General features: G+C 45.1%; 1 protein-coding gene across 1 annotated transcript in view; it reads left to right on the top strand.

Annotated features, from left to right (window-relative positions):
• Positions 1-311: 311 nt before the first annotated feature.
• LOC101934931 (lanosterol 14-alpha demethylase) overlaps positions 312-12,221 on the top strand; it is a 28,846-nt gene continuing 16,936 nt past the window's right edge. Inside the window, exons 1-4 of the mRNA XM_005282391.5 lie at positions 312-661; positions 2,664-2,762; positions 7,030-7,206; positions 11,839-11,965. Coding sequence (XP_005282448.2) covers positions 509-661; positions 2,664-2,762; positions 7,030-7,206; positions 11,839-11,965 — 556 coding nt within the window. The 5' untranslated portion in view covers positions 312-508. The remainder of the gene's footprint in view (positions 662-2,663; positions 2,763-7,029; positions 7,207-11,838; positions 11,966-12,221) is intronic.

Raw genomic sequence — 12,221 nt, 5'->3', positions numbered from 1 at the left:
GTGAGTGCAGGAGGAGACGCCTCGTCCCAGAGACCAGCAGGAGGCCAACATGCCACAGGGGGCTGCCAATGCCCAGAAGAGGCACTTTAGTCAGGAAATGGAGATTATGGGTCAGCCGGTGTAATCGGGTATAACTCCATTGATATCGTTTACACCAGACCCGGAGCTGACCCGGAGCGTTCAGAGGGACGCTGGGGATCCCACACTACCTGGCGAAGCAGCAGGCCGGCGGCTGCTCCCTGTCGACCCCACCACCCGCCCCACACGCTAAGCACCGCCCCCGCCCGCTGTCACGAGCACTTCCCCGCCCCGCCCGCGCGGTCGCCCTGTGGCGCTCGGACGCCGATTGGTTCGGAACACGATGGGCAGAGATCAGCCCAGCGCGTGGAGGCGGGACTCGCTGTCCCCTCCGGGCTGGGAGGCGAGGCGGCGGGGCAGCTCTTGTAGGCGCAGTAGAGCGGTTGGTGCTCCCGTTACGTGTAATCGCTCACCCTGCAACTGAGGCGAGATGCTGCGCCTGCTGGATGTCGGCGGGTTCGTGCTGGAGCGGGTGGCCGCGGGCAACCCCCTCTCCATGGTGCTGGTTGCCTCCGCCTTCGTGCTGAGCCTGGGCTACCTGCTGCAGCTGGGTTTCCGGCGCCAGCCCCGGCCCGGCGAGGGGGTAGGTCCCGCGGGGGAGGAGAGGGGCCGGTAGGGTGGGGGCTGAGATGGCGGGGCCGGGATGGGTGTGGTGTGCAGAGGCTTTATGTGGTCGTGGGGACCCCTCGGCTGTGAGAGGAGCCGCTGCCCCAGAGCCGGAGTGGGGACGGGAGGGGGGCACCCAGCAGCAGGCTGAGCACTGGGGGGCAGAGGAAGAGGACGCCCGTTACCTTGCTCGGAGGGGGATGCGCAGCGTTAAGGGGGTATCTGAGAAGAACCTGCTGCCCTCAGCGTCCTCCTCCCCACCTAACCCTGGGGTGCCTGGGTCCACCTTGGAGCCCAAAGCCTCGGGTCGCAAGGATGCACTTAACTCCTTCTGGCTGGAGAAACCTATGTGTGCCCCTTCTGGGCAGAGAGCTGCCCCCAGGGAAGAGCTGACAGAGCCTGACTGTATGGGCAGGGCCGGCGCTTCCATTTAGGTGACCTAGGCAGTCACCTAGGGCACCAGGATTTGGTGGGGGGCAGCATTTTGCTGCCCTCAGCGGCAATTCTGCAGTGGGGGGTCCTTCCGCGCTCCAGGTCTTTGGCAGCAGTTCTGCGGCGGGTCCTTCACTTGCTCTGGGACCCGCCGCCGAAGTGCCCTGAAGACCGGGAGCGCGGAAGGACCCCCGCCTAGGGCACCAAAACCCCTGGCGCCGCTCCTGTGTATGGGTGAGGATTTGTGAAGGAGTATTGTATTGGGCTTTGTTTCCAGAGAGTGACAAGCTGCACACCCTCTGGAACAGTTCCATTGGATGGAGGCACTGCCCTACCTATTGCACAGAAGAAAGGTTTCTTTGCCTCCAAGTAGGATTGACTTTTTGGAACAAGCTTTTTAAAATGCACTTACGTGCATGGCCGTCCTTAGGATTTATGGGGCTCTACGCAGTATTATTAAACTAGCGCCCCTATGCCTGACTTTCTCTTAGCAACACAAACATAAGCTTACAGTATTGGAAAACTTGCCACGTGCACTTTATTAAGAACATCTTAATTGTGCCACCTTCACCCCCAACCTCTGCACAGTGCTGCCTTCACCCTAGCTCCTGCACTTCTCGCCTACCTGTGCCCCCAACCCCAGCCCTGCCAGTGTGACCTGCCACACCAATCCCCTGCCCAGTACCCCCTTATGTCCAGCAACCCCCATGCCCCGTGGCCCCTCACCCAGAGATCTCCACCATAGATCCCTATGCCCAGCAATCTCCCACCCACAGACCCCTGCCCAGTGCCCCTCTCACAGCCCCCCCCACTGCCCAGCACCCCATATTCCTTAGGGATTTCAGCACCAAAAAATTAAATTATGTGCACAATATTTTAAAATTCTGCAAATTTTGTCAATAAATAAATGTCAAGGCTCCAGCATGGCAGTAGCAAGCATAGGCCACTGGCTGCGCGTAGGTGGGAGATGATGCTACAGCCTTCCCTCCCCTCCTAGGATAGGGACTTGGCAGTGAGATAACTCTGTGTGCATGTCAAAAAGCCACAGGGGAGCGTTTTACATGATGGCTGGGATGTCAGCCATGACCCCAAATCCTTTTGAATGATAAAAAAGAAATAGCTGATACCAATGGCTGAGTCCAGCCCTCATCCAGACCCTTCCTTGCCTGTCACCGCTCTTGGCCATCAACTCCCAAATGGCCTTTCATTCTCCCTAAAATAGAGCCTCATTGCAGTCTTATCTATTATCCAACATGCTTCATATCTTTCCATTTACCGTATCTTTCTATTCTAGTCTCATTAACCAGTCTCCAGAAGTATTTATTTGAATTTTTCCTATCTTTGGTTAATAATAATCTCTTATCCAAAGCTGTAGGTACCATATCATGAGTAATGTTATGATTATTTATCCATATACGTTCTCGGCCAGTGTGAGTTGTTTAATCCAATTATTCACATAATGAATCATGAAATAAGTCAGCGGTCCTAATGCAGTATTTAATTCTTTTTTGAAGCAATCTAAATGTTAAATGAATATTCTCTTGCAGAAATACCCACCTTATATTTCGTCTAATATCCCTTTTCTTGGACATGCAGTAGCATTTGGAAAAAGTCCTATTGACTTTTTAGAAAATGCCTATGAAAAGGTGAGTCTTGCCTAATGAGTGGTTGAATGTACCTAGGATATTTTTATTTGTTCTGCTACCTTCTGTGTTCCCAGAACCTATTTGGATAATTTTGAATCTCCTTGGAATGAAATGTTTACACGTTGTCTGCTAGAGTTCAATATACTATACAACCTTGATAGTGTGGGCACATAATGTAGTAATACCTCATTCTGTGGGCAAGTTAATGATAGAAAGGTAAGGGAGATGTCATTTGATTAATAAAAATCTACAGAATCATAATTTCAATGGTGTCATCTTTTGTGGTGTGGCAGGTTGGACATGGTGCCCCCTGTCCCTGTGGCTCCCAGCTTCAAGTCCTCTGGTTGGTGGAAAGTTTGTTAATGCAGTGTCTTTGGAATTGGGTCAAGCTGGATATAATTCGAAAGCCTTTTCTTCCAAAAACACAATGATACCAAACATAATACACCTAGAACAATTATATAGATATGTAGTTGAGAAAAAAATATTTAAAAATTAACATTTTGAATTATACTTTGACATAGGGATGCATTGCTTACATAAAAAAGACATTGATCTTTGGTAATTCTAGGTAAGTTGGCCTTGATATGTAGAACTGAAAACATTTATTCATCAAAGTCATCATCAGTGTTGTCACCAGGTAGGGCATCATTGCTAGACATATTGTCACATTGATCCTCATCCACACCGCACTTGCACATCTATGTACAAGACAGGCTACTGGTCAAACATTTGCAAAGTGGTAGGCATCTGGTCTTTTCACACGAACATTTGATTAGCTGAATGATAGATTCAGGAGTGCATGGTATATTGCACAAAACGGGTGTGATCAGTTCATCCACCAAGACCATACATGCCCGATAGGGAAGTGTAGTTTTGGATTAGCTCAGTCATCCCATCCCAGTACTTTATAATTTGCCTTCTTAATAACAGGTTGTGACAAACCAGGGTACAATCCAGACTAATGGATAGTTGCATCACCCTTCCCTCTAGTTGGGGTGATCTTTACAATGTTCTGCTGCTGTAGCTTCCCTGCCTGGGTTGCTCAGAAACAGTACTTCTGGGGGAATTCTGCATCACTGTGCAATGCAGAATTTGCGCAGAATTAATGTTCTGTGCAGAATTTCATTTTTTCCTGCGGAATTGGCGCTGCAGAGCTGCTGGCTGCCACTAGGGACCTCTGAAGCCCCGAGAGCCTCACTCCCCAGCTTGCAAATAGAGGACACTGCCAGGGGGAGGTGGAGGTGAAGGGTACAGCTGCAGTTTCCAGCATGCCCCGGAGGCGTGCGGGAAACTCTGTACAAGCCTGGAAGCCAGCATCATGTTGTTTCTCCCTCTGTATTCCTGGGCTCTGGGGACGGAGGGGGTGTAGGTGTCTGAGCTTGGGGGCACCCTGCAACTGGGTTCTGGGAAGGGAGGAGTGTGGGTGTCTGGCCCCACGGCTGGACTCTGGGCGGGAGGGGATGTGGGTGTCTGGCCCTGCAGCTGGCTCTTAAGAGGAGCCAGACATCCACTCCTCCAGCACCCCCCAGCTGTATGCCCCCCTCCAGCTCCCACTTCTCCTGGCAGTGTCCTCTATTTGGTAGCCTTAGGGGAGCAGGGCAAAAAAACGAGTTCCCCTCAAGATGTGCTCAGCTGGCATGCATGATGCACCCAGACTGAGGCGCTCAATAAAAGCATAACAGAGAAACAGGAACTGGGTTGTCATAGGTGTTTCTTTAACTCTCTACTCCTGGCAGAATATTTTTTGTTGTCTGTATTGTTACAGACATACTTGCTGACAGGCATTTTGAAATAAATTACCAAAATAATTGAAACTGGCATGACTATATTTTTATTTTGACAAATATGCAGAAGTTTATTAACTACAAAGAGATTTTAAGTGAGTACAAGTAATGAGACGTAAGTCAGCAATGATTACAAGAAAAATAAAGATAAAATGTTTACTAATACTTAACTTAACAAGCTACATTAGATTCAAAGCAAGTTTTCTCACTACATTCTTCAGCAGATTACTGACCAAACACCTATGCTGCTTCCTTTGTCCTTCAGATGCCGTGACTATGATGGGCAGAGAGAGAGAAGGTGTCTTGGGGTGTCTCCCCTTACTTTTTATAGTCCTCTCCCTGCGTCAAGAATCATTTTCAGCTAGGAGCATGGTGACAGGCAGTTTGTGTGGGTGGGAACTCTGTTTCTTTGCTAAGATGTAGATTTTTCACCCAAGCCCTCTTTCCTGCCAAAGAATAGCCACTTAACAGGTAATGGCTGATTGGCCTTGTTTATACCGGGCCAAGGCATCAGCTTGCTATTTGTCTGCGAGGAACTTTTTGGTCACTCCCTAGACTTGGATCATGTATTAATAACACCATAGAATGGAATCTTATAACTTTACATACAGTGTTGCCATACATATTTTACAAGGATAATAATGACCAGCAAATTATGTATTTTCAAATGACACCTCACAAGACATACTTTGTGCAAAGATAATTACAATAGCAGACACAGAAGTATGTTCTGTTACACAGGTATAAATGCACCCATTATCAGTGGCAATTTTTATCTGTCTGCTTTTTGGAAAACATCCACCAGTGTAGGTCTGCCATGTGTCGTAATGTTGATTTTTTTAAACATTTTGTCGAATATGTATCTACATAGTTGTTCTAGGTTTGTCATGTTTGGTACCATTGTGTTCATGGGTTGAGCTGGGTATCATTTCTCCCTTTTCCAATGACACTGTATTATCAACTTTTCCACCAACCGGAGGACTGGGAGCTGCAGAGGCAAGGGGCAGTGAGTCCCCACCTCCCAAGCCGTAGAGGATGACACCATTGAAATTGTGACACTGTAGATTTATACAAATCAAATGACATGTCCCTTGCCTTTCTGTCATTAGTTTGCCAATGGAATTCCACATGCTCCCAGGCTATGACTGAAACAGAGTCGCATCCCTGGATTTCAATTGTGGATTTGACCCGATTTCAAAGAAGCGTACATATAGTTGAGGGAAGCCTACCAGTGGATTCACTCGTTATCCAATGAGCTATTTGAATTACTTACCTTAACATTTGTTGGTACTACTCAGGCTCTCTTTCTCAGTCTCTTCCTTGCTGATAATCTTGTCATGTTAAGAGGTCAGCATATGACTAGGCCACTACCCTGCCTACTTGAAGAATTTGAGTGTCTGTTGTAAACTATGAATAATTGGGTGTTCAACTGCACCAAGATTTTTACTAGCCCAGGGAAAATATGAAATGATACTTATCTTGTACTCGTAGTATCTGACTTATGTCAGAAGAAGGCTTAACGGTTAGACTTTCTGGAACCACAGGCTTGACTCATGGTACTATTGATTTCATGCTTGTGAAATGGACAAACTTAATATGCACTTCACTTCATAGGGATTTGGTCAAAGAAAACCTTAAAGTAGAGTTGGTTGTATTTTATTGGAAAGTACTGGTTTGTTAAACCCAAAAATTCTCATGAAAGTGATTTGGGTTTAAAATTTCAACATCCAGCTTGCTATACCATGATTTCCAGGCTATATGTCCAGGAGCCTGAAAGCCCTGGCAGATCCAACTGGAGCTCTCAGGACTTAATCTCCATGGCAGGGAGCTGGAAGCCCAGATTCTAGTGGGGGCTTAGCTTTTGATTTCTGAAGCAAGGAGCCTGGAAATCCTGGGGGTTCTCAAAGGTTCCAGGCTCTCTGCCGTGGAAGTCTCTACCTCTCTACGTCCAAGTCCCCTTACTATTTCTGTGGTTTCACACATTCCTGTTTTAAAGAAGGTCTTTTCCCTGTTGTGTAAAAAACCCCGCACAAATGAAAATGGAAACTGACTCATTAGACACAAAATGCAACCAAGTAAACAGGAAAAACACAAATCCTTTATTTATAATCTTGGATATTACCTCATAAATATATTTGGGAAAATCCGATTTAAGTTTGATTTAAGGTATTCATGTCCCATTAAGTGATTTTTTTTTTAGTCACTTCTTGTAAGAGTAGGGGCGTGTGCTTATTTCCTTTGGTCAAACTTCTCCCCTCTGACCTCTCCTCTTCTTCCCCGATGTGTAGTGCAAGCTATGCATCAGTTGTCTAGTTGGCTGCTGTCCTCCTTTCCCACCCGAGAGGTGGCTGCACTCCAGTAGTATTGTGAGCATATAGATTTGAAGCAATTAAAATCTGAAAGGTTCTACATAAGGATAACAAAATTTTAACTTTCCAGATTCTCATTATTTTAAACTAACTTGTCCTTTCCCCCCTCAGTATGGGCCTGTGTTTAGCTTCACTATGGTGGGCAAGACGTTTACCTACCTACTGGGTAGCGATGCTGCTGCTCTAATATTCAACAGTAAAAATGAAGACCTGAATGCAGAGGATGTATACTCTCGACTGACCACACCAGTCTTTGGCAAGGGAGTTGCTTATGATGTACCTAACCCGGTATGTATTTAGAGTACAAAGTCAATTAAACATCTAGGGTGCAGATCAAATCCTGACAAGGTTGCCATGAACTGTTTGCCCTATATGATAGGGATTGACAATATCAGTGAAATTCTGGTAGCATGGTTTGCCAACACAGTTGCTGATTTTGATTGTTAGGCATAGAGTAACCAAAGACTGAACACATGTAGGCTCTGTATTGTTTTTTATATGGCCATCTACTGGTTTGGACAATACTCATGGGTTAGACCTTCTCCTTCCACCACAGTGGAAAACTAGCAGTTTTCCTTCCTCCTTTGAGCTTATACTTTCTGAGTGCTCTTAACCTAAGAGCACCTTTAGGCTCATTCTTTGCCATGGGAGCTTCAGAGTGAGATTTTTTTTCTCCAGGCCTATTTGTACATACAAATGTGAGGCGGTACCACCTCCCCAAGCCACTCTGATAGATCTGGTACTAGAGAGAGGGACTAAGTGCTTAGTGGGTTTTCTTTACAAAACCTCACACTTCTGCCCTCACCAGCAGGTGGTATTGAGTCTCCTCAGTGCAGCAGACAGCAAGCAGCATAACACCTCTCTGTTACCTCTACCCTCTTTGCCTTGTATTCTTGCAGAGGCTGAGACTGGAGAGGAAGGCAGCAGACCTCCTCCCTGACTATGGGAGGATGGAGGACTGCACAAGGTGGAAGCTGAGAGTTTGAGGATGATAGTTATCTAATGTGCTAGGGATGGCTGCATGCTTCAGAAGCATATTCCCATTCTAGAGAGGGATAGTGGTGGCATACATAAACTGCTATGGAGGAAAAGAGAAAGTTAGAACCATGAGGCCTTCAGAAAACTTTCATTCTTGAAGAGCCAGATAAAGTAAGGCTGACTGGCTCCAATAATTTTAATCAAACCAGTAGGTGGCTGTATATTTGCCATGTTGAAAGTAACAAGGTAGAATACTTCTGCAGATTGCCCACAAGTTCATTTCGGAATGGACCAAGAACATGGAACTTGCTGCCAGATGAAATAAGTGTTTGCTAACCTCACTATTCAGAGCTAAATGCTAAACTCCCCTCTTCAACCAAGCTGTCCAATAGTATCCCCATTCTAAGATGCACTTTTAAAAACCCATAAGCTGTTGTCTTGGTGGCTGAGAAGGATAAGTGAGTGTTTGTGTGGGTTTTTTTCTTTGTTTTTTGAAACCTATGGGGCTCCCTGGGAAGAGGCAATGAGTTGAATGGATAGATAGAAGTTAGTTAAAATCTGAAAGAAGTATAGACAGAATATTGACTTAATGACTAACAAATGTTGACCTGAAGAGGTTTGCCGAGGAGTTGCTCCAAATATGAAAGTAAACTGCAATGGCGCTTGAATTTATTTCTAGATAATAACGCTCAATTGCTGAAGCTTTTGAGTGTGGAAAAATATTTAAAAGCTTTAATTATAATTTAATGGCACAATGTTCATGTTCTGAAAGCAATAAGAACAGGATTTAAGTGTATCCTAGAATGCAATTCCACACATTTGCCAGTTTCCATTCATGATAGAAGAATCTAGACTTGCTCTTGAAAATATAGTAGAAGCTTATGTTGTCAGGAACTCACTTCCATCAGTAGTTCAACTACCAACTAGCATTTCAGTTTTCAGTATTTTGTTCTTTATGTACAGTAAAATTAAAATAAAATTTCCCACTACTAGTGACAGTGACCTGAGTTGAAAACCTCCCAGCATTTATAATTTAGCTAAAAGTTCAATAACATGAATTTCCAGATTAGGTCATAGTATTGATTTAGGTTTTTTTAATATTACTTGCTCTATCTGGCTTCATTCCCAAAATATGGAGTAGCAGTAAGAGCCTGAAGCAGGACAGGATAAGAAAGCTTCAGCTGGTATAGAGTACAGCAGCCCATCTGCTTGGAAATAATCCCAGTACTCTGCTTTTCAAGATAGGCCCTTCTTCTTGAGGGGTTGCTTCTCACTAGACCGTAATTTTCAGCAACAGCTACCTTCCCCCAGTGCTATGAAACTTGGTCAGTGGGACACTTGTTAACATGGATAGAACTGTCACAAGAGCTAGACTCAGATTTTGGAACTTAAACTCACAAAATATAAGAATGACCATTGATTGTGCTTTCAGAACTAAATGCCAAACCCATTTCTTTGAGTCAGCTTCCTCATATGCTACATGAAAATTAGGAGAGGAAGGAGCTTGCTACTTTTTATGCCACTGCAGGTGAAGAAGGGAGGGAGGTGGGTTTTTTGTGTGTGTGAGGTACATATACTACACTGAAAACCATGTAAGTATCTAGATCAGTGTCGTCCAACCTCTTCACCCTGAACAAGGTCAAGGGGCCCAATATTTTGGGGAAGAAAATCTTCCCTGTTCCACCAGCTCCTATGTCTCCAGGGCGAGAAGGAAGAATGAGTGAAGTATGTTGTGCTCTAGCTATTCCCAGGTGGCATATAATCTCTTGGGGTCCTCTGTCAGATTGGAGTGTCCTCAGGCAACTTGTGCCCATGCTGCTCTAACCTGGGTTGGTGCAGAGAATTGGGGAGGTCCCCTCTGCTCTGCCCTGGATTGTGTGGGGGTCATCCTTTGCTAGGCACTCTGCTAGGCTTACACACCCATTTGAGCTTCCTTCCTGCTCTCCCTGGGGCTCCCAGGCAGTGGGGGAGCTGCTGAATAGCTCTAGCACAGGAGGGATAGAAACTGTCTGGTGCACTCCTGGGTTACAGAGCTGCTCGTGGGGCTACAAGGAGAACTTTCTGAGGCAGATGGTAAGGCGGTGCTCCCTACCTTCTTCCTGTAGCAACAGGAATTATACAAACACTTCAGATAAAACTGCAGGGTACAGCTCAGGGAACACTTTCCTAATCAAATCCAGTTTAACTAAACAGTCCTTGACCACAAACTGGACACCACTGACCTAGATAAACAGCTTCCACAATCTGAGCAGGACCTCACCTAGTGCATACATCTTAGCCTAAATTCATGTTTTAAAAACATGTCGGGCAACCTTCTATCTGTTGGGTTACCTCAGTTCTCTAGAGAATGGGGTAGGAGGAGCTTTGGGAGACAAAGGCATAAATTCTCTCTGTTCTGGTGGAATGAGCAGTTTAATCCATAAATCGTGTCCAGACTAGTGGACACACTGACAAATTGAGGATATGTTTGTGTCATATTGTGAGCTTTTGTCTTCCATTTTGTTTTGTGAATTCCATTTCTTTTCGGTGCTATATTTTGGAGGACCTTCATTATATATTGCAGCCTCCTTTGTGGGTTACAGCATCTCTTCTTTAGCGGAGGCTTGATGCCTTGTTGAATGACTGTCTGAGAAGCTGGCACTGAGCAATATAGTTCCATCAACCTTGAATGAATTCCATGCTGGAATAAAGGGTTTTGTACTGTTAGGGCCACTGACTTTGAATGACTTTAGTCTACGTACACAGACATGATGTGTTGGTGAATGTGGTAAGGAGGAGAACCTGGAACCCCCCAGGAAGCATATGGCTGGGAGACCTGCAGTTTGGTCAGGTGGTGGACAGCCAGAGAAAAGGGTTATACTATTTTAAATCAGGGATGCTTCTCTAAAGAGGCAGTTCACTGTCACATACCAAAAGAAAAAGGCTGGAGGTGAGAGAGGACAGGAGGGGCTGCCTAGCCTAAGGATGTGAACCAATCACAGGACTTTCAGGAAGGATGAAATCAGACTTGGGACGGGGGAGGGACTTCATTATTTTCTAAAGATCTGTAACTAGTGTGTGTTAAGAGTGAAGTGTGTGTGTGGCTAAGAAATTCCTTTGGTAAGCCCCTGTTTCTTGTTTTCCTGCTGACAGGGTTAACTGAGCAACCACTTTCCAGGTGGACCCTGAGAGTATGTATCTAAGGAACTGGGGGGCTCAAGAGGGGTGAGGAACTGTTTCTGGGATTTAAAGTGGCTGGGCTACAGAGCCCCACATCCAAAGGAAAGGGTGCAGATATGAGGTCTGCACCTGTGAATGTGAATTAGAGACTAACTGTAGGAACAGTGACCAGTCACTGTCCAGACCAGGGGGCTTAAAAGCACATGGTGGTCCAGTGATTAGGTTCATTCACAACAGACTGGTGTCCATCCAGAGAAGGAGATTAGGCCAGGTTGTTACAGATAATTTAGGAAAAATAGTTTATTTTTCTGTAATTCTAACTTTCACCCATAGCAGGCCACTTGGAACAGGACTGTGGCTTGATGGTGGAAATTAGTGGATATTCTTGGACTTCTGCTTCTGGGTTTTTGTTTTTATGACAAACAGCATGTCTGTCTGTTAACCATGTTCTTTATAATATGACAGTTATTTAAAATTATATAGACAAGGTGGGTGAGGTAATATGTTTTATTGGACTAACTTCCGTTGATGAACGAGGCAAGCTTTCGAGATTACACAGAGCCCTTTTTCAGATCCTGTGTAACCTTGAAAGTGTATCTTTTTCACCAACAATATAACTACCTCACTAGCCTTTTTACTTTCGTTTCTAGAAGGTTCTCCCTGTGACTTCTATTTTTCCATTTCTGTCTTTTCTGTTTTAGTACCACTTGCAATACGCTGTTAATGACTAAACTGTAATTATGTACCTCATGTTCTATACCTCTAATATCTTAACCCTTGCAGGTATTTTTGGAACAAAAGAAAATGCTAAAAACTGGGCTGAATATAGCTCAGTTTAAACAACACGTACCTGTAATTGAAAAAGAAACAAAGGAGTACTTCAAATCCTGGGGAGAGAGTGGAGAAAGAAGTAAGCAAGATCAGATGCTTTGTGTTTTGAAAAGTTACACTGACGGGAGTGCACGAGAAGTAGACAAAACTAGCTTCATATGACAGTATTTTGATCTACTTGAACATTTTTAATAGAAAGGAAAGACAGGTCCAACTGTATCAGACGTTCCATGCTCAAAAGAACCAGGTACAAAGCATGTTCTTTGCCTACTTAAAGCTCAAGGGAGGATGAAGCCACTCTCAAAGTTAGTAGTAGGTTGTAAAGAGCTAATTTG

Source organism: Chrysemys picta, chromosome 2 (assembly GCF_011386835.1).
Source record: "Chrysemys picta bellii isolate R12L10 chromosome 2, ASM1138683v2, whole genome shotgun sequence".
NCBI classification, from domain to species: domain Eukaryota; kingdom Metazoa; phylum Chordata; order Testudines; family Emydidae; genus Chrysemys; species Chrysemys picta.
The sequence above is the reverse complement of the archived record's forward strand: the minus strand, read 5'-3'. Positions and strand labels throughout refer to the sequence as shown.